Source organism: Lampris incognitus, chromosome 2 (genome assembly GCF_029633865.1).
Source record: "Lampris incognitus isolate fLamInc1 chromosome 2, fLamInc1.hap2, whole genome shotgun sequence".
NCBI lineage: Eukaryota > Metazoa > Chordata > Actinopteri > Lampriformes > Lampridae > Lampris > Lampris incognitus.
In genome coordinates, this window is record NC_079212.1 from 124763068 (window position 1) to 124787977 (window position 24910).

The 24910-nt window shown below is 51.4% G+C and overlaps 1 protein-coding gene across 1 annotated transcript; it reads left to right on the top strand.

Moving 5' to 3' along the window:
- Positions 1 to 10336: 10336 nt before the first annotated feature.
- tubb1 (tubulin, beta 1 class VI) lies at positions 10337 to 14436 on the top strand. The gene is made up of 4 exons (XM_056275336.1): positions 10337 to 10427; positions 11380 to 11488; positions 11830 to 11940; positions 12358 to 14436. The coding sequence occupies exons 1-4, from the start codon at positions 10371 to 10373 to the stop codon at positions 13503 to 13505; spliced, it is 1425 nt and encodes a 474-aa protein (XP_056131311.1). The 5' UTR covers positions 10337 to 10370; the 3' UTR covers positions 13506 to 14436.
- Positions 14437 to 24910: the final 10474 nt, after the last annotated feature.

A 24910-nucleotide genomic window follows, 5' to 3' on the forward strand; every position in this document is an offset into this window, starting at 1 on the left:
TCTGGAGTTTTAAGTGAACATACAAATATACACTCTTGCTTTATGTATATAGAGATACATGTGATACACGAATGTCGAATAAACGAATCTTATTAATGAAAATGATTAAATGTAATAATTTTCAATCCATTCATCATGTTATGGCTCGCTCACCCCGCGCCGTGGCCCGCCCACACCGCGCCAGCAGCCAATCGGCTCGTCAAGGCCGGGCTTAGTCATCAGGGCTGAGCTTAAGTTTGGTGGCCTCCCACGTGCCCGTTGTCAGTTCGTGTTGTAACCTCCCCGCACCCGCAGTAGCGGCTACTCTCCTCCCACGGTCCTTTTCTCTATGAACTCATCCCAGCCCTTGGTTCATGTTTTTCCCTTGCAAAGTTTCCCCGTGGAAGTATCCTGCCGTGTTCCCGTTTGGATTACCCGCGAGCCCTTTTCCCCTTGGACTTTCCGTTTTTTCCTTGTCGCTCATTGCCTTCCTATGTTTGACTATTTGTACGCGTAAGGAATAAAGTACGCCAGTTTTCGGCTAACCCCATCTCTGTCTGGTGTCGTACGCTTGGGGTCTTCCACAAACCCTAACAGTACGAACTGACCATGACGACCCCAGCCGACACAGAGAGCGTACCGGCCAGCCCGCTTCGAGCGGCTCTCATCGAACAGATCCAACTGACTAACTCCCACACCCAGCAGCTAGAGGCGGCCTCCGCCGCGGTGAGAGATCTTCAGACTCGGGTCCCGCCCCTCCAGGCCTGTGTGGGTAACCTAACTGTTATGTCTGCACACATCGACAGTGCTGCATTTGATTTGGTGCTGTTTTATTGTGCTGGGATCGATTGGTGATGCCTGCGGGCTCTGGGTTGTTTGATCGGGTCTGCCTTTGATGCTGTGTCAGTCTAAATAAAGAATGCCACGGAGAGGTTGTGTCGAGCGACAGCGCTGTGTCCTGACGTGATTTCTAAATACAATATTGGAGACGAGGATGGCTGATATCTCTCTCCCACCACCTGCCCCCTTCCTGGCATTACCTGACGAGCCTCCGGTACCATGGACTCGCTGGCTACATAGTTTTGAAAATTACATCATCACCTCAGGGCTCGACGACGTGAGCCAGGCTAGGAAGACGGCTCTGTTGCTACACTGCTTGGGAGCAGAGGGTCATCGTGTGCTCGGGACTCTGGGGAACGTCACAAACTTTGACGAAGCTGTGGGACTTATGAGCACCCATTTCGCTGCTCCACAGAGTGCCCTCCTTCAGCGATTTATATTCCGTCAGCGACACCAACTGCCTGGTGAGTCTGTGCGGCAGTATGTAGCTAATTTGCGAGGGCTAGCTAGCTCATGCAAGTTTGGCGCGCTTCAGCACGAGATGGTTCGCGACCAGCTAATCGAACACACCAACAACGCAAAGGTGCGTGAGACTCTCCTGCTGGAAAAAGACGATCTGCTGCTGTCCAGAGCAATTACCATCGCACTACAGGTTGAGGGAGCAGCTGAGTGTGCTGCTGTGCTAAATACACTGCAAGTGGCCACCTCCAGCCAAGCTGCCAACGACTCCTCCCTCTACTCACGGCTGCCCCTCGGGACGCAACCCAGCCAGAGCGAGGCGGGCGCCGACTCCACTGGGGACGTCTTGCAACTGCAACGACGGCGTTCTCGGCCCCGCCCTCAACAGTCCTGTGGTAACTGTGGATCTCGGTCTCATGTTTCAAGGGCTCAGAACTGCCCTGCCCGTGGCCAGACATGCCGTAGCTGCGGTAAGCAAAATCACTTTGCCAACGTCTGTCGATCTTCCCCGGCTGGGTCAGAGGGCCACACCCCCCAGTCTTCAACCGCCGTCATTCACAAGGTGAGCTCTGTCATTCAAATCATGCACAGTCAACATTAATGATGTGTGCATCCCCCTGCTGTTGGACACCGGTGCAGGTGTGTCTCTCCTGAATGTTGATACCTACAGTCAATTTTTCGGTTCACTGCCACTGTCCGCACCCTCAGCTGTCCTCTGTGGGTATGGTGACTCCAAAATCGATCTGGTTGGCTCTCTCCAAGTGACTGTCCGCTATGGAACCAAGCTGGTGCCCAATGCAGTTTTTCATGTGGCACGCCGTGGGGCCAACCTGATGGGCCTGGACCTGTTCTCCGCTCTGGGGTTCTCCCTCTTAGACACAAGGGGGGCAGCAATCCTGACTGTTGCCACACCTTGGCAGCAGAAGTGGCCATCGCTGTTTATGGGGCTGGGCTGCCTCTCCGCCTTCGCCCATCAACCTCTCCTCAACCCTGCTGTGAAATCTGTCATCCAACCACTGCGCCGCATCCCGTTGGCTCTCCGTGATGGGGTCTCCGCCGAGCTGCAACAACTGCTGGAAGCTGGCATCATTGAACCGGTGGACGAGTCACCTTGGGTCTCAAATCTCGTGGTGGCTAAGAAGAAGTCAGGAGGCCTGCGTGTCTGCGTCGATCTACGTGCAGTAAATAAGGCAGTGGTCCCTGATAAGTATCCACTGCCCACCTCAGAAGAACTCACTGCTCAGTTCTATGGCTCTGAGGTGTTCTCCAAGCTCGACCTCAGACAGGGGTACTTACAGGTGCCCCTCCACCCCAGCAGCCGAAACCTCACAGCCTTTGTGACACATGCAGGAGCGTTTCGATACACCAGGATGCCTTTCGGTCTCAGCTCCGCCCCTAGCTGCTTCCAGAAAATCATGGTCTCTGTGCTGGCTGGCATACTGGGCGTGGCAATTTATCTGGACGATATAGTGGTACACGGGCCCACCAGTGAAATCCACGACAAGCGCCTCAACATGGTCTTTGCAGCCCTGTCCAAGCACAAGCTAACTCTCAATGCTGAGAAATGTGTCCTCTCTGTGCCAGCCATCGAGTTCGTGGGGTTCCGGCTGTCAGTGAGCGGTGTAACTCCACTGCAATCCAACGTGGACGCCATTCAGGCCATCCCTGAGCCCAGCTCGGCCGCCCAGGTCACCTCCTTCCTGGGTATGACAAGTTACTACCTGAGGTTTCTTCCCCAGTACTCTGCGACCACAGCCCCCCTGCGCCAGCTGCTGCGTAAGGACGAGCCATGGGTGTGGTCAAAGGCATGCAGTGACGCTGTGCATGATCTCAAGACTCAACTGACTTCACCACCAGTGTTGGCTCACTTTGACATCTCCAGCTCCACCTTTGTGACCTGTGACGCATCAGCCACAGCGATAGGGGCTGTGCTGTCTCAAACCCAGAACGGTGTGGAGAAGCCCATCGCCTTCGTCTCCCGTGCCCTCAACCTGACCGAGCAGCGGTACTCCGTGGGTGAGCGTGAGGTGTTAGCCTGTATCTGGGCTTGTGAAAGGTGGCACCTCTACCTCTATGGCCGCTCCTTCACCCTCAGGACAGATCACCAGGCCCTGACAGCGCTGCTGTCCACATCTGGGACAGGCCACAAACCCCTGAGGCTGCACCGCTGGTCTGACCGCCTCCGCCAGTACAACTTCAGCCTGCAGTTCACCCCAGGCAGAGACAATGTTGTCGCCGACCTGCTCTCTCGCTCTGTCTCCACCCCAGCTCCACAGACGGACACTGACTGTGTGGAAAAGGACATTGTCCAAATGCTACACACACCCCTCCAGGCCACTGTCTCTCTGCAGGAGCTGAGGGCAGCCTCCGAACAGGACCCTGTCCTCTCCCACCTCCGCACCTACATCCAGAACGGCTGGCCTCACAAGGTCCCAGAGGAGCTGGCTGCGTTCGCCCGAGTCAGACAGGAGCTCTCCTGCTGGAACGACACCTGCGTGGCACGTGGGTTTTGCACAGTGGTCCCAGCTGCTCTCCGTGCACGTGTTTTGAATACGGCGCATGAAGGCCACCTGGGCATTGTGAAACTGAAACAGCGCTGCCGAGACCTGGTGTGGTGGCCGGGGATAGACAGAGATATTGAGGCTCTGGTGAAGGACTGTTCTGCCTGCCTTGTGAGTGGCAAGACTGGCCACCAGGCTCCCCCACCCCTGCAACCTCTCGCCTGGCCCTCTCAGCCCTGGGAACACCTGCAGTTGGACATTTGTGGTGAGATCCATGGAGTTCCCCACCACCAACGCTTCATGGTGGTCGCCTACGATCTACACTCAAAATGGCCTGAACTCACCACTTCCGGCACTGTGACCTCACAGATCATCATCGACTTCCTGGACTCTCTTTTCTCTCGCTGGGGCCTCCCAAAGACCATCACGACTGACAACGGCCCTCAGCTGGTCTCTGCTGAGTTCACTGCTTATCTCGAAAGCAAGGGCATCCGTCATATACGCACTGTGTACTACCACCCCCAGGCCAATGGCGGCGTTGAACGTTTTCACCAGTCACTGAAGAACGGCCTCAGAGCACACATGAACCAAGGGTGCTCTTTCACGCAGGCCATCCGTCACACTCTGCTGCACTATCGGGCCACACAGCACTCGACCACAGGCGTCTCCCCGGCCTCTCTCATGCTAGGCCGGGAACTGTGTATGCCCCTTGACAGGCTCCGCCCCTCCAAACCTCAGGCACCTCCCTCTGGGGTCAGAGCCTCAGTCACTCGTCAGCAGACGCGGATGAAGCAACGGTTTGACCAGTCAAAACGAACCAGGGTGCCAGACATCAATGTGTCAGACTGGGTCAGGGTCCGCAGGCCCCACAGGGACAATAAAATGGCTTCATACTGGTCCTCTCCTCTCCAAGTCACCCGTCAGCTGGGCCCAGCCACTTACCTCCTCAGCGATGGCACTCGGTGGCACTCCAGTCATCTACGGAAGGTGTCAGCTCCGCCACACACAGCTGGTGACACAACCTTAGCCATTCCCTCAGCATGGCGAGACGCCCCGGGGCTTCATGCAGCTCCTACACGGGACCCAGACATTCCTGGGCCTCAGTTTCCCCTGCCTTCTCCCTCCCCACCTCGGCCTGCCCAGCCTCAGGCCGCCCCGCGACCTGTTCGCACACGTTTACGCCCTGGCCACCTAGAGGACTTTGTGTCAACCTTTCATGTTTGAAATCCTGCCGGAGGGGGGGGGGGAATGTTATGTCTGCACACATCGACAGTGCTGCATTTGATTTGGTGCTGTTCTATTGTGCTGGGATCGATTGGTGATGCCTGCGGGCTCTGGGTTGTTTGATTGGGTCTGCCTTTGATGCCGTGTCAGTCTAAATAAAGAATGCCACGGAGAGGTTGTGTCAAGCGACAGCACTGTGTCCTGACGTGATTTCTAAATACAATACTAACGAGGCAGCAGGCGGCGTTGGCGAGCCAAGAAGCAGAGATCCTGCGGCAGTTGCAAACCATCATGGCGGCTCTCACCATCCAGCCGCCGGGCCAGCCTGCCCCTGGAGTCGTGGGTAACCCGCCCCCTGGGCCCGCTGCCCCGGTTAACCCTGTGGGGCTCAACCCAGTTCCCCGGGAGCCCTGCCTCTCCAGCCCACGACCGTTTGATGGCGACTTTGAGACCTGTGCCACGTTCATCATGCAGTGTGAGCTGGTCTTCCTGCACCAACCCAGCATGTTCACGTCTGATGCTGCCCGGGTCGCTTACGTGACCAACCTGCTCACAGGCCAAGCAGCTCAGTGGGCCACTGCTTCCTGGTCCATGAAGGCCAGTTTCTGCCTCACCTACGAGGCCTTTGAGGCGGAACTACGGAAGGTTTTCCACCATCCAGTCGGTGGCCAGGACCCTGGTGCTCGGCTGAGCAGTATCCAGCAGGGCAGTGGCAGTGTCACAGACTACTCGGTAGCCACCCGGGAGGAGCCCACCTCCCTCGAGGACCTGATCAAGCTTGCCATCCGCATCGACGGACGCCTCTGGGAGAGGAGGCGCGAGCGAGCCCTGCGTGGATCCCCGTCCATTCCCCAGTCGTACAGCACTCCTAACAGGATCCCTACTCCTGTTTGCCCCACTTTCCCTGTGGCCGTTTCTCCCCCCGCGCCCGAGACCACGACAGGGGAGGAACCTATGCAGCTGGGGCGCACGCGCCTTAGTCCAGCCAAACGGGTGGCCCGGTTCAAGGCGGGTCAATGCCTCTACTGTGGCCAGAAGGGACATCTGATCAGCGGCTGCCCCACTCGGCCAAAAGACTAGGCTCACTGGGGCCCCGGGAGATCCTAGTGAGCCGACTTTCCTGTTCCCGCCGTCCTGCCCCACAGAACCATCTAGTTAGCGTTACCCTGGCCTGGGCTGACCAGCGGCTCACAGTGGGTGCACTCCTCGACTCGGAGGCTGATGAGTGTTTCCTGGACTCGGAGTTTGCTGCCCAGGCTAACATCCCGCTAGAGACGCTGGAGAAGCCCATGGAGGCCTTCGCGCTGGACAAGCGCTGCCTGGCCAGCGTCACCCAACACACCCACCCTGTCTCTCTCACCATAGCAGGTAACCATGTGGAGAGACTTCGGTTCTACATCATCCAGTCCCCGTTAGTCCCTGTGATCCTAGGGCGCCCCTGGGTCGTGCAGCATGAGCCACACATCGCCTGGGCCTCTGGTACCATCATGGAGTGGAGCTCCTCCTGTCATGCCCAATGTCTCCAGGCTGCTCCCGCCCCATCCCCCCGACGTGCCCCTAGTGCCCCGCCTCCTACCTTGGCCATCGCGAACACCAGCGGTTTGTGATCGACGAAAGCCGTGAACTGACGGCCCTCCAGTAGGAAACGAAAGTGCCTAACAGCGAGGAAAAGGCCAAGCAGCTCACGATCAAAGGTGCTGTATTTGCGCTCTCTCAGGTTCAGCTGCCGGCTGAAGAAGGCAAGCGGCTGCCATGCACCGCTCACCCACTGCTCGTAAACCGCGCCGACAGCGTAGTCCGAAGCATCCGTCGTGATGGCAATGGGCGCTCCAGACACAGGGTGTGCCAGCATCGCCGCGTCAGCCAGGGCGGCCTTCACATCCTTAAAAGCCGTGTCCCTCCCTGCGGACCAGTCCACAGCGTGTTTGGGGGCTGTGCCCTTCAGAGCCTCATATAGGGGGCGGAGGAGATCGGCAGCCCGGGGGATAAACCGGTGGTAGAAGGACACCATGCCAATGAACTCCCGGAGGGACTGGGCCGTGTGTGGGCGTGGAAAGTCTGCGACGGCCTCCACCTTAGATGGAAGGGGGGCCGCCCCGTCCTTGGTGACCCGGTGGCCCAGGAAGTCGATGGTGCTCAGACCAAACTGGCATTTGGCCAGGTTAACGATCAACCCGTGCAGGCTGAGTCTCTCGAAAAGGGCTCTGAGGTGGGACAAGTGCTCGGACACGGAGGTGCTAGCGACCAGGATGTCATCCAGGTACACAAAGAGGAAAGGCAGGTCCCGCAACACTGAGTCCATGAGGCGTTGGAAGGACTGCGCGGCGTTCTTAAGCCCAAACGGCATGCGCAGGAACTCGAACAGTCCGAACGGAGTTGTCACAGCCCTTTTGGGGACATCAGCGGGATGGACGGGCACCTGGTGGTATCCACGGACGAGGTCCACCTTGGAAAAGATCACTTTCCCAGCCAGGTGGGCGGAGAAATCTTGGATATGAGGGACCGGGTAGCGGTCCAGTGTTGTTGCGTCATTGAGCCGACGGTAGTCACCACATGGACGCCACCCACCGCCAGGCTTAGGCACTATGTGGAGGGGTAAAGCCCACGGGCTGCTGGAGCGATGGATGATGCCGAGGCGCTCCATGTTCTCAAACTCCGCCTTGGCGACAGAGAGCTTGGTCGGGTCGAGGCGCCGAGCTCGGGCGTGCACCGGCAGGCCTGACGGAGCCTGTATCGCTGAGTGCACACGCGTGTGAAGCGAAGATGACGGCGTCAATCAGGCGTCGATTCCTGACGTCCACCAGCAGCCCATGAGCACAAAGAAAATCTGCACCGAGGAGGGGAAATGCCACGTCGGCGGTGACAAAATCCCAGCTGAACCGCTGTCCGTTAAAACACATGTCAATGTGCCTCGTGCCGTACGTACGGATAGAGCTGCCGTTAGCAGCTTCCATGGGAGGGCCGTGAGCGCCCGACAGGGCGTCCAAACTCGATGCAGGTACGACACTCCTCTGCGCCCCAGTGTCGCATAGGAAACGCCACCCCGAGATGGAGTCTCGCAGGAAAAGTAGCCTGTTGTCCTCCACGCCGACGCCTATGGCCACTAGTGAGCGCCGGCCTTGGCGTTTCCCGACGAGCTGAAATTGCACGGGGAGGTGCACTTTTTCGCCTTGCCCCGAACTTTGCATGGTAAAAGCACAGGCCGGGCTCCTGTCGCCGACCGGGGGTTGCCGCGGCGACCACCATGGAGTCACCAGGTGGTGGCGTGTGGGGGTGGGCAGGGGTGAGCGCGGACGTGCAGTGCTGCTGTTGGCTGGCCAGGAGGAACTTGTCAGCTTCTTCAGCTAGCTTGCGGCAATCGGTAATGCTGGTGTTAGCCAAAGCGGTCCGCACCTGAGCAGGCAGTTGTCGCAGAAATAGTTGTACAAAGAGGAAATTGGTGTGTGCGCCGGTCCCAGCAGATTCAGTATTTTGTCCATGAGCTCGGATGGCTTGCTGTCACCCAAGCCTTGCAGAGAAAAGAGACGGTGGGCCCTCTCGGCGTCGGAAAGTTCAAAAATCTTCAAGAGGTGGTCTTTGAGCCCCTTGTATTTGTCTGCCGCCGGAGGATTTGTAAGGAGACTCACCACTCTAGTTGCAGTCGAACACCCGAGCGCCGATACCACGTAGTAGTATTTAGTAGCATCATCCGTTATTTTGCGGATAGCAAACTGCGCTTCCGCCTGGGCGAACCACGTCGTTGCTGATGACTCCCAGAACTCTGGCAATTTAAGAGAAACCGCGTTGATTTCGTCAACCATGTTCGTTCGAAAGATTGTCTCTGATAACTACCAAGAGACAAACGTCGGGGTCACCAGTGTAGAGAAGCTCAAGCAGGAGTCGTGACAACTTTCTCTTTCGGCTACACAACGTGCACCATTTATTCCTTCCACCATTACAACAACAAAAAAAAAACACGCGCATCGGAAGTGTGTCACTGTAAACCCGAACCGAGGAAACAGCAGCTGTAAACTAACGTTCCTACTAGCTCAATAAGGGGAATTATGTAGCCCCATAACCACTACATAGTAAACTTTTTTTCCTGCACCTGTATTGATATATATACACACATATTTAAATATATATATACATACACATATATACATACACACACATTCATACCTAGGGACAATTTAGTACGGCCAATTCACCTGACTTACATGTGTTTGGACTGTGGGAGGAAACCGGAGCCCCCGGAGGGAACCCACGCAGACACGGGGAGAACATGCAAACTCCATACAGAGGACGAACCGGGACGACCCCCAAGGTTGTATTACCCCGGGGCTCGAACCCTGGACCTTCTTGCTGTAAGGCGACCGTGCTAATCACTGCGCCACTGTGTAGCCAACGTCGCGCGCGCGCACACACACACACACACACACACACACACACACACACACACACACACACACACACACACACACACACACACACACACACACACACACACACACACACACACATACACACACACACACACACACACACACACACACACACATAATCCAGTGAGTCAAGTAAATTCTTTATGAGACAGTACTAGCCTGTTTCATGTACTGTCTCATAAAGAATTTACTTGACTCACTGGATTATTTTGCTCCTTATTTGTTAAGCACTTTCCCTACCGTTGAGTGTTTCTTTTAACAAAGTTACACACACACACACACACACACACACACACACACACACACACACACACACACACACACACACACATATATATATAATCCAGTGAGTCAAGTAAATTCTTTATGAGACGGTACTAGCCTGTTTCATGTACTGTCTCATAAAGAATTTACTTGACTCACTGGATTATTTTGCTCCTTATTTGTTAAGCACTTTCCCTACCGTTGAGTGTTTCTTTTAACAAAGTTACACACACACACACACACACACACACACACACACACACACACATATATATATAATCCAGTGAGTCAAGTAAATTCTTTATGAGACGGTACTAGCCTGTTTCATGTACTGTCTCATAAAGAATTTACTTGACTCACTGGATTATTTTGCTCCTTATTTGTTAAGCACTTTCCCTACCGTTGAGTGTTTCTTTTAACAAAGTTACACACACACACACACACACACACACACACACACACACACACACACACACACACACACACACACACACACACACACACACACATAAACCGCGGAGTCCACAGCATACATGGGGGGCCCTGGTGTACTATTGACGGCTGGACGCTTGGGAGACTTCCTGACGTCAGTGTGACATCATGCGAGATATAAAACACCAGTTGCAGAATTGCAGCACATCAGAGACCACAGCAAGTACTGTACTTTAGTGTTGTCATCATGCGTGAAATTGTACATCTGCAGATCGGACAGTGTGGCAATCAGATCGGCTCAAAGGTAATATACCTATACAAGTCACTCCATAGGTCATAACTGAGTGCAGATGTGGCCCCGCAAGGCTCTTGTTTTGACAGACGTTGAGAAAAAAGTGTCGTTTCCACCTTCGTGATATAATTTGGAAATAATTCTTAGTGGGGTATAATTAAGAATTCTGATGACGTTTGTCATTCAATTAAAGCTAATATTTTTCAAAGAAAATCGTCAGGGTTAACGGTTTGTATTTCTTTGCTAAACTAAGTGAGACCTCAATTTTTATATACCATGGCATCGACTATAATGTGGAAAATAGCTATTTGGGTTCTTATGAGATGTCAGTTATTCTATTGCTTTCCATTATGAATTTTTTATATTACAGCTATACTTGACAATCTTTTTCTTTTTTTTTTGACTTGGCGTATTGCACCGACGGTTTTGAGTGACAACGGGTGTTTTCCCTGTGGGGACATTCTAGTTAGAGATAAGCCGCCTACCAAGAGACTTATGGGTGCGACATTTTTTTTATCACGGCCAACACTAAACAAGAAAAAAAAAGGACCTGAAGATAAATGCAGTGACAGTCCCAGACTTCATCCTCACCAGCCTTCTGACATGAAAAGTGATGCTTCTGGCACTTATGCACTTCCTGTCGTTATCATTCCAAATTTAAGATAATTTAAGATACACAGAAATCCACTAAATTTTCTATCATGCAGATATTCTTTTAATAAAATGTTCTATCTTTTGTTTGTTTTGCACTCTGCCTGTTTTGTTGGCACAAAGACACCTATTGCTTCCTATATCCTATATATAAAGATACTCTTAGATTCTCTTTTATGGATATTCTCAGACACTGTTAGCCTTCCTACATCTAAAATGTTGTGTTAAGTTTGCTGTGTTGTCAAAGAGAGCCTCACATCAAGTCAAATTATAATTATTACTGATTTTTTACTCTGTGGTACTGTTTTAACAGTTTTGGGAGGTGATCAGTGATGAACATGGGCTCAACTCCAATGGCATCTATGAGGGGGATTGCAACCTCCAACTGGAGAGGCTCAATGTTTACTTCAACGAGGCACATGGTAAGAGACAGGTTGCAGAGACAGTATTTCATTCGATCTACTATTAACCTGATCTTGCTATTTATTCTTCTGCATTTGTTCGGTTGATGTCACCATTCTTAAACTTTGCCACTGAAAGTGGCTGCATTTAGGGCTATGACTCAAGCAGCAAGGTTGCAAAGGTCGATATTATCTAAATCGAACATTGAAATCTATTGCGTTACAATTTTTTTCTCTCACTTGTATATCACGCTATGATCAAGTGACCTTGTTCACCTGACTTCATTCAGTTCACCTGCCCTTCTTTGTTGTTTTCTTGGCTTAGATTGTAGCATTGATCTATGTTCTATATCTGTCTCTAGGGGGTAAATATGTGCCACGGGCCCTTCTTGTTGACCTGGAACCTGGGACCATGGACAGTGTGAGGGGAAGCCGCATTGGGGCACTTTTCAGGCCAGACAACTTCATTCACGGTAAAGCAAATAATTAATTGATGATTGATGAGAGCCAAGAGGATGTGTGATTACAGGATTTATACTGAAAAAGGGATCCTTTTAAAATACATGTTCTCCAGATTTTATTGTGTGCTTTGGATAAAAGTTTCTATGTAGTAGCCATCCTAAAATTACTTTAAATAGATAAACTTTAAATTAAATTTTCATAGAACAAGACCTATTGTGTTATTTCTGACTGTTGCAATGAATGAAATTCCTGATAGGATAAAAATGTAAAAAAAAACAAAAAACAGACTCTGACTGTGTAGAGTCGAGAGATTTGATCTGCAGTAGGCCATGTCATTTCAAACGTCTGCTCTTCAGTATTTCCTATACAAGTGACAGTGGGGGACCTGGACAAACCTATAAATCTTTCTTCTTTTAATTAATCACTAGGAAACTCAGGAGCTGGGAACAACTGGGCTAAGGGCCACTACACAGAGGGAGCGGAGCTGGTGGAGCAGGTGATAGACCGGGTGAGGAATGAGAGCGAGAGCTGTGATTGCCTCCAAGGTTTCCAGCTCGTCCACTCCCTTGGCGGTGGAACTGGCTCCGGCATGGGTACCCTGATCATCAACAAGATCAGAGAGGAGTACCCTGACCGCATCATGAACACCTTCAGCATCATGCCCTCCCCTAAGGTCTCCGACACAGTGGTGGAGCCCTATAATGCCACATTGTCAGTCCACCAGCTCCTGGAGAACACGGATGAGACCTACTGTATCGACAATGAAGCCCTCTATGACATCTGTTTCCGCACACTGAAACTGACCACGCCCACCTACGGCGACCTCAACCACTTGGTCTCTCTGACGATGAGCGGGGTGACGACATCCCTGAGGTTTCCCGGGCAGCTCAACGCCGACCTGAGGAAGCTTGCTGTCAACATGGTGCCTTTCCCACGTCTCCACTTCTTCATGCCGGGCTTCGCTCCTCTGATGGCTCGAGGCAGCCAGCAGTACAGCGCGCTCACCGTGCCAGAGCTCACCCAGCAGATGTTTGACGCCCGCAACATGATGACGGCCTGCGACCCCAGGAGGGGGCGCTACCTCACGGTTGCCGGTGTGTTCCGTGGCAAGATGTCCACCAAAGAGGTAGACGAGCAGATGCTGGCGATCCAGCAGAAAAACAGCAGCTACTTCGTGGACTGGATTCCCCACAACGTCAAGGTTGCCGTATGTGACATCCCGCCCAGGGGCCTCAAAATGTCCTCCACCTTTATCGGCAACAACACAGCCATTCAGGAGATATTCCGCCGCGTGGGTGAGCAGTTCTCCCTGATGTTCAGGCGGAAGGCCTTCCTCCACTGGTACACAGGGGAGGGTATGGATGAGATGGAGTTCACTGAGGCAGAAAACAACCTCAACGACCTGGTGTCGGAGTACCAGCAGTACCAAGATGCCACTGCAGATTTGGAGTTGGAGGCCGACGATGACGAAGAAGAGGAAGGCCCTTCATCAGCGATGACATCCCAAGTTCAATCTCGGACAGAACTTAAGATGGAAAATGTGACTGAAATCACCACAGAATCTATGGCCGATTAGAGAGTGTGGCACAATTAATGAGTTGTGAGTGGTTAATGCCCATGCATGTTGAGTTGCAAAGATGTGGAAGAGTGACGTGTGACTGTGGGTCTCAACAAGACCAATGGTCCCAAATCATGTGCCAAGGAGGACCATTTGTGAGGGGGTTTAATGTCTAACTCCATCTGATTCCGGTCCTCCTCTGTCTGGGCGAAGTTGTGGTAGTCAGTAAAATCTGTGTATTATTGAGAAATAAAACCGGCATGCACATGGTTTTCCATGGCACAGGATTGGGGACTTCTGTCTTGGACCCTAGTTTTAAAGTCCAGGGAATGATCTGGAGAGCTTTTACTTGATAGGAGTTTCTTTGTCTTATGAGATAGTACTTCTTTTCTTTCATGTATTCAACAAATGACTAGTGTGCCTGTGTTTTTAAAGCTTTTGAGTTAAGGTGTGAGAGTTAAAGTATCTTTTTTCATATTTAACATTTTTGCAAATCATTTCTACTATTTGTACATTGGCTGGTCTGAAAACGCCATGTTCTCTGTCTACATCACTGTTTCTTTTATGCCCCTATATGTGTATAGTTAAACATGAATGAAATATGAGGAAGTTATTGCATTATTTATGAGAAAAAATTACCTCATCAGTATAGAAATTTCAAGTGTTTTATTTCTCTATCTAGTAAAAATCTATTTATATGATGGACTAGTGGCCTGTCCAGGGTGTCTCCCCGCCTGCCGCCCAATGACTGCTATGATAGGCTCCAACATCCCGCGACCCCAATTGGGATAAGCAGCTTTGATAATGGATGGATGGATGGATATTTCTCTATCACTAAAGTTGTGTTTCTGTTATTTGTTGAATATTGTTATTCTCTCTCTTATGTTTCAGATGACATTTAAGTTTTGTATTGATGTTATGACGGTGATTAAAAAAATAAAATCTCTATGCAAAGAACTGTGATCATTGATAAATAATTGATGAGGAAAAAGTTTGTCACTACAAGGTAATATTCCTTTGGTTCAAACTTCTTTGCGTTTTCATCATTTATATGTTGAGATACTAAACTGCAGCGATGCCTTCTCCAGCACGCAAGTAAAGTTGACACAAAGTTCCCACCCACTTTCCAAGTCTGTTAGAGAAAGATTATACATAACTTGTCCTGTCTGTCTGCACTGCTTGATAAGCACACTTGAGGTGACCAAGTGCCCTTGCAGTTCAGCAGTAAAACTGCCAACCCACAGGAACAGGGATTAAGTCTACTTCATATAACCTTCATGATGTAGGGCATTGTGACATACAATGGCTTATAAGTATTCACCCTGTAGGACTTTTCCGTGTTTTATCGCTTCAAAACACTGAATTGGTGCATTTTATTTGGCTTCTTGCAGCTGTTGATGGAAAGGGTAAAACGCATTTCTGCAACTTGATCTAAACTAATTTCTATTTCACAGATGTAAATGTTATGGAAAAGGTTCAAAGGGAATTCATACTTTTATAGCCACTGTTGTACAAGCACAGTGGATGGTGGTTGGGACGTGGAAAACGTAAATATTCTGTTTACCTGAATATTACACAGAATAAGGATAATTCATAAAATGGTTGGATTCCAGCACAAAAACTCCAACAAAATGCCCTCAACACTTTGAGCCCTCCCATATGCATGGATTTCGGGGGGGGGGCGCGGAGCATACGTCCCCCTCAATATTTAGAATACGCGCATTTGTCATCCCAATGAAAACATGAAAGAAGCGATGGCTTTTATTTTGAAAATCCGCTATACCGTTACTCATAGACGCAACAATGCCTCCAACGGGGGCGGCGGGTCTTTTTCCTTTAGCACTGGGTCTTTTTTCCTCAAAAAAAAAAGAATATGAATTGTGACTTCATACAACCACTGAATCTTTTGTGACAAACGTAATTATCCCCGCCACAACACACACACACACACACACACACACACACACACACACACACACACACACACACACACACACAGCGACACGCAGGCAGGTTGATTAACACGGAGGAGCCAGTGAGTTATGCTTTTTCTATAGTTTAACAGGCAAAAATATTGTCTTCTCTCCGATAATTGTCTAAAGCCCTATTCACGTGGGACTAGTATTACCTGGGGACCTCATGTGATTTAGAAATTACCCCTCACATCTGTTTCCTGCGGCGCAGTCGCACGGGATAAGCAAAGTTATCGCCCCGGATATGATTGAAAATCAGTGGTGGACTGTCGAGACCATCAGGGCCTTCTCTGTTGGCCCTGTTGTAGGAGTGTGTCTTCTTAACCATAATAACCAAACTTGTTGTGCCGTTTAACGAAGTTTAATGAAAGAATAAAAGTTACAAGTGAGGCAGTCGTGGCTGTCAGCTAGGCATGCTATCAGAAATAACCTGTCTCAGTCCAGATGTTAACATTAACTACCTAAAACAATGAACACTGGTAGTTGTAGTCCTATAACTAAACTATGACTATGTAGTCAAGTCAAGTCCTACATTTCCCCCCTTTAACTAAAACCCTAGGTCAAGATAAAGTCATCAGTCTAGCAGGTTGTCTTCTTTTACGAGCTGGCCGTGGCTCTGCATGTGGTTCTACTTGTGCCCTTGCTTGTGGCGCATCTCCCTGAGCCACTTCTTGTCTCGGTTGTTGAAGGTTCTGCTCTTGACCTGGATCATGGTCAGGTGGTTGTGGAATGGCCAACTCAGCATCCATGTCCTCTTCAGCAGGCTGGTTGGTGCGTAACAGTCTTCTTGAGTTCCAGAAGGTTCCATCTTGAAGCTGGAAGGTGCACCTGCTGTGTCGAGCGAGGATCCTATAAGGGCCAGACAAACTGGTCTTCAGCTTGTGTCCCCTCAGTGGTCGCTTGACCCTGACACAATCTCCAACTTGCAGAGAGGGATCCTCCTGGACGTGGTTCCTTTTGTCATACTTCTTTTGAGCCTCCTGACGTTTCTGTACTTCTTCGCGTAGCTTTGCGTCATCAGGTGGTTTGTCAGCCGCGAAGGGTGGACGGACATTGTCCAGCGGGGCTCTCAAGGTTCTTCCGATCATGAGGTCTGCGGGTGATTTCCCTGTCACCTTTTGGCCCAACAGTAGTGTTTTCAGTGCACCATACTTCAGAACTTTGTTAAACCTCTCCACACCGGCATTGGCCAGTGGATGGTAAAACGGTGTCTTCTGGTGCGCGATTCCTTTCTTCTCCAAGAAGCATGTGAAGTCAGCTTGGAATTGTGGGCCATTATCTGTCACTAGAACTAGAAGCTGACCCCATCGTGTAAACAGGTCTGAAAGTCCATTAATCACTGTCGCAGTAGTCACATTGCTTGTGGATATGACTTCAGGCCATTTGCTGTACAGGTCAGTAACAATGATCAGATACATCTGATATGCTGGAGCTGCTTGTAGTTCCCCGAAGATGTACACTTGAATCTTTTCCCAAGGTTCTTTAGGCCATGATGTTGGCTGTAGCGGTGGTTTCTCTGGTATGAGTGACTTTTCACACAGTGCGTATGGCACACAGTTTTTCACAAAGTTGGTGACATCGTCGTCCATCTTTGGCCACCATACTTTGCTGCGAAGGAACTGTTTCATCTTCATTGTTCCTAGATGTCCTTGATGTGCTTGAGTCAGGACTTTGTGTCTGAGTGTGATTGGTACAACGGTATGGTCTCCTCTTCCAACACATGATGTTTTCCAACTGAAAAGTTCTTCCCTTACCATCTAGTATGGGCTGAGTAGTATGTCTTTCGGTGGACCTTTCCATCCTGTTTTCATGTAGCACAGCACTTCCTTCAGTACTGGTATTGTATTTTTAAATCACGTCAGGACACAGCACTGTCGCTGAACACAACCTCTCCGTGGCATTCTTTATTTAGACTGACAGAGCATCAAAGGCAGACCCGATCAAACAACCCAGAGCCCGCAGGCATCGCCAATCGATCCCAGCACAATAGAACAGCACCAAATCAAATGCAGCACTGTCGATGTGTGCATACATAACATCCCCCCCCCCCCCCGGCAGGATTTCAAACATGAAAGGTTGACACAAAGTCCTCTAGGTGGCCAGGGCGTAAACGTGTGCGAACAGGTCGCGGGGCGGCCTGAAGCTGGGCAGGCCGAGGTGGGGAGGGAGATGGCAGGGGAAGCTGAGGCCCAGAAATGTCTGGGGCCCGTGTAGGAGCTGCATGAAGCCCCGGGGCGTCTCGCCATGCTGAGGGAATGGCTACGGTTGTGTCACCAGCTGTGTGTGGCGGAGCTGACACCTTCCGTAGACGACTGGAGTGCCACCGAGTGCCATCGCTGAGGAGGTAAGTGGCTGGGCCCAGCTGACGGGTGACTTGGAGAGGAGAGGACCAGTATGAAGCCATTTTATTGTCCCTGTGGGGCCTGCGGACCCTGACCCAGTCTGACACATTGATGTCTGGCACCCTGGTTCGTTTTGACTGGTCAAACCGTTGCTTCATCCGCGTCTGCTGACGAGTGACTGAGGCTCTGACCCCAGAGGGAGGTGCCTGAGGTGTGGAGGGGCGGAGCCTGTCAAGGGGCATGCACAGTTCCCGGCCTAGCATGAGAGAGGCTGGGGAGACGCCTGTGGTCGAGTGCTGTGTGGCCCGATAGTGCAGCAGAGTGTGACGGATGGCCTGCGTGAAAGAGCACCCTTGGGCCATGTGTGCTCTGAGGCCGTTCTTCAGTGACTGGTGAAAACGTTCAACGCCGCCATTGGCCTGGGGGTGGTAGTACACAGTGCGTATATGATGGATGCCCTTGCTTTCGAGATAAGCAGTGAACTCAGCAGAGACCAGCTGAGGGCCGTTGTCAGTGGTGATGGCCTTTGGGAGGCCCCAGCGAGAGAAAAGAGAGTCCAGGAAGTCGATGATGATCTGTGAGGTCACAGTGCCGGAAGTGGTGAGTTCAGGCCATTTTGAGTGTAGATCGTAGGCGACCACCATGAAGCGTTGGTGGTGGGGAACTCCATGGATCTCACCACAAATGTCCAACTACAGGTGTTCCCAGGGCTGAGAGGGCCAGGCGAGAGATTGCAGGGGTGGGGGAGCCTGGTGGCCAGTCTTGCCACTCACAAGGCAGGCAGAACAGTCCTTCACCTGAGCCTCAATATCTCTGTCTATCCCCGGCCACCACACCAGGTCTCGGCAGCGCTGTTTCAGTTTCACAATGCCCAGGTGGCCTTCATGCGCCGTATTCAAAACACTTGCACGGAGAGCAGCTGGGACCACTGTGCAAAACCCACGTGCCACGCAGGTGTCGTTCCAGCAGGAGAGCTCCTGTCTGACTCGGGCGAACGCAGCCAGCTCCTCTGGGACCTTGTGAGGCCAGCCGTTCTGGATGTAGGTGCGGAGGTGGGAGAGGACAGGGTCCTGTTCGGAGGCTGCCCTCAGCTCCTGCAGAGAGACAGTGGCCTGGAGGGGTGTGTGTAGCATTTGGACAATGTCCTTTCCACACAGTCAGTGTCCGTCTGTGGAGCTGGGGTGGAGACAGAGCGAGAGAGCAGGTCGGCGACAACATTGTCTCTGCCTGGGGTGAACTGCAGGCTGAAGTTGTACTGGCGGAGGCGGTCAGACCAGCGGTGCAGCCTCAGGGGTTTGTGGCCTGTCCCAGATGTGGACAGCAGCGCTGTCAGGGCCTGGTGATCTGTCCTGAGGGTGAAGGAGCGGCCATAGAGGTAGAGGTGCCACCTTTCACAAGCCCAGATACAGGCTAACGCCTCACGCTCACCCACGGAGTACCGCTGCTCGGTCAGGTTGAGGGCACGGGAGGCGAAGGCAATGGGCTTCTCCACACCGTTCTGGGTTTGAGACAGCACGGCCCCTATCGCTGTGGCTGATGCGTCACAGGTCACAAAGGTGGAGCTGGAGATGTCGAAGTGAGCCAACACTGGTGGTGAAGTCAGTTGAGTCTTGAGATCATGCACAGCGTCACTGCATGCCTTTGACCACACCCATGGCTCGTCCTTACGCAGCAGCTGGCGCAGGGGGGCTGTGGTCGCAGAGTACTGGGGAAGAAACCTCAGGTAGTAACTTGTCATACCCAGGAAGGAGGCGACCTGGGGCGGCCGAGCTGGGCTCAGGGATGGCCTGAATGGCGTCCACGTTGGATTGTAGTGGAGTTACACCGCTCGCTGACAGCCGGAACCCCACGAAGTCGATGGCTGGCACAGAGAGGACACATTTCTCAGCATTGAGAGTTAGCTTGTGCTTGGACAGGGCTGCGAAGACCATGTTAAGGCGCATGTCGTGGATTTCACTGGTGGGCCTGTGTACCACTATATCGTCCAGATAAATGGCCACGCCCAGTATGCCAGCCAGCACGGAGACCATGATTTTCTGGAAGCAGCTAGGGGCGGAGCTGAGACCGAAAGGCATCCTGGTGTAGCGAAACACTCCTGCATGTGTCACAAAGGCTGTGAGGTTTCGGCTGCTGGGGTGGAGGGGCACCTGTAAGTACCCCTGTCTGAGGTCGAGCTTGGAGAACACCTCAGAGCCATAGAACTGAGCAGTGAGTTCTTCTGAGGTGGGCAGTGGATACTTATCAGGGACCACTGCCTTATTTACTGCACGTAGATCGACGCAGACACGCAGGCCCCCCGACTTCTTCTTAGCCACCACGAGGTTTGAGACCCAAGGTGACGCGTCCACCGGTTCAATGATGCCAGCTTCCAGCAGTTGTTGCAGCTCGGCGGAGACCCCATCACGGAGAGCCAACGGGATGCGGCGCAGTGGTTGGATGACAGATTTCACAGCAGGGTTGAGGAGAGGTTGATGGGTGAAGGCGGAGAGGCAGCCCAGCCCCATAAACAGCGATGGCCACTTCTGCTGCCAAGGTGTGGCGACAGTCAGGATTGCTGCCCCCCTTGTGTCTAAGAGGGAGAACCCCAGAGCGGAGAACAGGTCCAGGCCCATCAGGTTGGCCCCACGGCGTGCCACATGAAAAACTGCATTGGGCACCAGCTTGGTTCCATAGCGGACAGTCACTTGGAGAGAGCCAACCAGATCGATTTTGGAGTCACCATACCCACAGAGGACAGCTGAGGGTGCGGACAGTGGCAGTGAACCGAAAAATTGACTGTAGGTATCAACATTCAGGAGAGACACACTTGCACCGGTGTCCAACAGCAGGGGGATGCACACATCATTAATGTTGACTGTGCATGATTTGAATGACACTGGCGCAGAGCTCACCTTGTGAATGACGGCGGTTGAAGACTGGGGGGTGTGGCCCTCTGACCCAGCCGGGGAAGATCGACAGACGTTGGCAAAGTGATTGTGCTTACCGCAGCTACGGCATGTCTGGCCACGGGCAGGGCAGTTCTGAGCCCTTGAAACATGAGACCGAGACCCACAGTTACCACAGGACTGTTGAGGGCGGGGCCGAGAACGCCGTCGTTGCAGTTGCAAGACGTCCCCAGTGGAGTCGGCGCCCGCCTCGCTCTGGTTGGGTTGCGTCCCGAGGGGCAGCCGTGAGTAGAGGGAGGAGTCGTTGGCAGCTTGACTGGAGGTGGCTACTTGCTGTGTATTTAGCATAGCAGCACACTCAGCTGCTCCCTCAACCTGTAGTGCGATGGTAATTGCTCTGGACAGCAGCAGATCGTCTTTTTCCAGCAGGAGAGTCTCACGCACCTTTGCGTTGTTGGTGTGTTCGATTAGCTGGTCGCGAACCATCTCGTCCTGAAGCGCGCCAAACTTGCATGAGCTAGCTAGCCCTCGCAAATTAGCTACGTACTGTCGCACAGACTCACCAGGCAGTTGGTGTCGCTGACGGAATATAAATCGCCGAAGGAGGGCACTCTGTGGAGCAGCGAAATGGGTGCTCATAAGTCCCACAGCTTCGGCAAAGCTTGTGACGTTCCCCAGAGACCCGAGCACACGATGACCCTCTGCTCCCAAGCAGTGTAGCAACAGAGCCGTCTTCCTAGCCTGGCTCACGTCGTCGAGCCCTGAGGCGATGATGTAATTTTCAAAACTATGTAGCCAGCGAGTCCATGGTACCGGAGGCTCGCCAGGTAATGCCAGGAAGGGGGCAGGTGGTGGGAGAGAGATATCAGCCATCCTCGTCGCCAATATTGTATTTTTAAATCACGTCAGGACACAGCGCTGTCGCTCGACACAACCTCTCCGTGGCATTCTTTATTTAGACTGACACAGCATCAAAGGCAGACCCGATCAAACAACCCAGAGCCCGCAGGCATCACCAATCGATCCCAGCACAATAGAACAGCACCAAATCAAATGCAGCACTGTCGATGTGTGCATACATAACAACTGGATCTTGCAGTGTTTCTCTTGCGAGCTCTTCAGGAGTGATGGCTGCTTGAAGCTCATCAATGAAGGTCTGCTTTATGAAGAGGTCATCTTCCTCCTCGTCAAAGTAAGACTTCTCTGACCCATCATCTTGTGGCACAAGTCTCAAAAGGGTGTCTGCAGCATTGTTGGACTTTCCTGGGCGAAACTCAGTTTTGTACGTGTACTGGGCAAGCCGATCTGACCATCTGGAGATTCTCATGGGCTGTCTTCCAGTTCCTGAAGTCAACAGAAGAGTGGTCAGGGCCTGATGATCTGATCTAAGAGTAAATGGTCGTCCAAATAAGTACACGTCATTTCTCCATGCTCCATACACAAGCCAGTGCTTCTCTTTCCCCAACTGAGTATCTCTGTTCAGTGGCTGACAGGCTCTTTGATGCATAAGCAACTGGACGTTCTTCTCCACCCACAATCTGCGATAGGACTGCACCTAATCCAACTGCTGAAGCATCGCAGGTAAGGAATGTTGTACGATCTGGGTGGAAGTAAGCTAGAACATGTGGTTCTGCTATTGCATGTTTGAGTTCGGCGAAGGCTTGGTCTTGTGCACATGTCCATTTCCATTCTGCGTCTTGGTGTAGTAACAATCTCAGGGGTTCTGTTGTCGTTGCATAATCTGGAATGAACTTCAAGTAGTAGTTTGTCATCCCCAAGAAGGTTTGAAGCTCTTTCACACTCTGTGGTGCTGGCCTCTTCTCGATGGCAATCACGTTGGACTAGCATGGTTTCACTCCAGTAGCACTCACCTTGTAGCCAAGAAACTCAATTGTGTCGGTGCTGAAGACACATTTCTCTCTGTTCAACGTCATGTTGTACTTTGCAAGGCGTGCAAACACTTCTTTCAGTCTTTCATCGTGTTCTTCTTGATCCTTTCCGTGGACTGTGATATCGTCCAGGTAGTGTGGCGCCCCCTTCAGTCCAGTCAGCACGATGTCCATGATTTTCTGAAAAGGACTTGGCGCAGACGCTAATCCGAAGGGTACGCGTTTGTACTGGAACACGCCCTCATGCATGATGAATGCAGTGATGTGGCGAGACTCAGGGGCCAGCGGAACTTGGTGATATCCACTTCTCATGTCTAATTTGGAGAAAACCGAGGCTCCAGCAAACTCAGTAATCAGCTCGTCGATCGAAGGAAGTGGGTGTTTTCCCACTATTATTGCCTTGTTGACTTCTCGTAAGTCACAGCAAGTACGAATCTCTCCTGATTTCTTCCTGGCAACTGTAATGTTCGAAACCCATTCTGGTGCGTCGACTGGTTCGATTATGTCCTCTTGTTGCTGTCGTCTCAGGTCTGCTGCTATTTCTTCCCTGACAGACAACGGAAGTCGTCTCAGCGGTCGCACCATGGGCCAGGCATCTTCTCTCACTCTAAGTGCATGTTCAAAAACTCTAATACAGCCTAGACCACTGAAGAGCTGTGCATATTCTTTTACACACACCGGTTCTGATTTCGTTGCAGTCTGAAGAGCAGGCTGTGTGGGTGCAACGGGTTGGGTTTCCCTGGATCAAGAGAAAGTTCAGTGCCTGTAGGAGAGGTCGTCCCATCAGACAGTCACCATTACGTCCAACATACAGCTTAGCTTGGACTGTTTTACCTTAATGAGACACTGGCACAACTATATATCCATCAACAGGCACACTCGATCCATCATACTGACTGATTTTAGCATCCAGTGGCTGTAGGGGAGACTTCTGTGCTAGCTTTGCATTGTAAACACCCGAGTTCAGCAAAGACACCTGGGCTCCGCTGTCCAGTGTCATTTTCACCTGTATGCCACCAACAATGCACTGATGAGAGAAAGCATCCTCTGGGTTTTTCATGTGAAGACTGTGTACTTTGTATACTTGCATTGCAGTGTTAACTTCCCCATCTTCGTCATCGTCATCATCACCATCCTCTGTATTCTCTGTCACAGCTCTGACAGATGAGTTTGAAGCATTAGCTGAACGGCACACTCTACTGAAATGTCCAGTTTTTTTTTTACAGCTGTTACACCTTTTTTCCCTGAGCTGGGCAGTTTTCGTTTTCATCTCTTCACTTGTGACCCAATAATCCACATTTATTACATTTCACATTTGAGCCATTTCCTCGCTCTCTGTCATCTGACAGAGACTGTCTTCGGTTTTTCCATTGTGAATTATCGCTACAATTTTGTGAGCAAGCGATTCTCTGCACATCAGCTTTTGTACTAGCCTGTGCTGCCGCTGCCCCCTGCTGGACTTTCACTTCCTCTCTCGTAGCTTCCATGGTAGTGGCTATGACAAAAGCTTTAGGCAGGGTAATGTCCCCCTCAGAGCCCTAGAAAGAGAGAGTTACGTCAACTCCGTAGACGTCAATGGGCCAATTATTTAACAGCAATGGCGGATCATGGGAGCCCCGGATAGTTCCAAACAGTGCGACCCGGGGCAATTGATTTCTATGGCGAAGGTATGTTTCTCGCATTAATCAAAGGTTAATTTACAGGTAAGAAGCTACAGTTGACATTTTAATGATGACCATTTTACAAGCACGTTTGAATCAAATTAACGATGTAATTTAAAGCGTTATAGCTCGTCAATTTCAAACAAAATATTAGTTTTAATGTTCCTACACATGCGCATAGAATATGTGTCACGTTGGAATATATCTATATCTATATATAAATTTAAAAATCTGAAAATATTGGTTAGTAGTGTAAACTACTAATAAGACACATTAGTCCCTGACTAACGGGTCTGACCCTTTAGTCGAGCGGTTAGTGATGTCGCCTTGTGGTGCAGTACACCTCGTATCGAATCCCGCACCGGGCAAGAAAATAACCGGTTACATTGGTGGCAGCGGTGGGATCCGGAAGTGTGCAGATCCTCAGAAGTCTCTTCGTAGCGCGGGAATAACAAAGCGCGAGGGCGCGCTTCCGGGGAGGGTGACGACTGTAAACTACTAATAAGACACGTTAGCCCCTAGCTAACGGGTCTGACCCTTTAGTCGAGCGGTTAGTGATGTCGCCTTGTGGTGCAGTACACTCCGTATCGAATCCCGCACCGGGCAAGAAAATAACCGGTTACAGTAGTTACCAGAAATCGCGGCTAAGCAGTTCATTTAAATTACCCGCCAA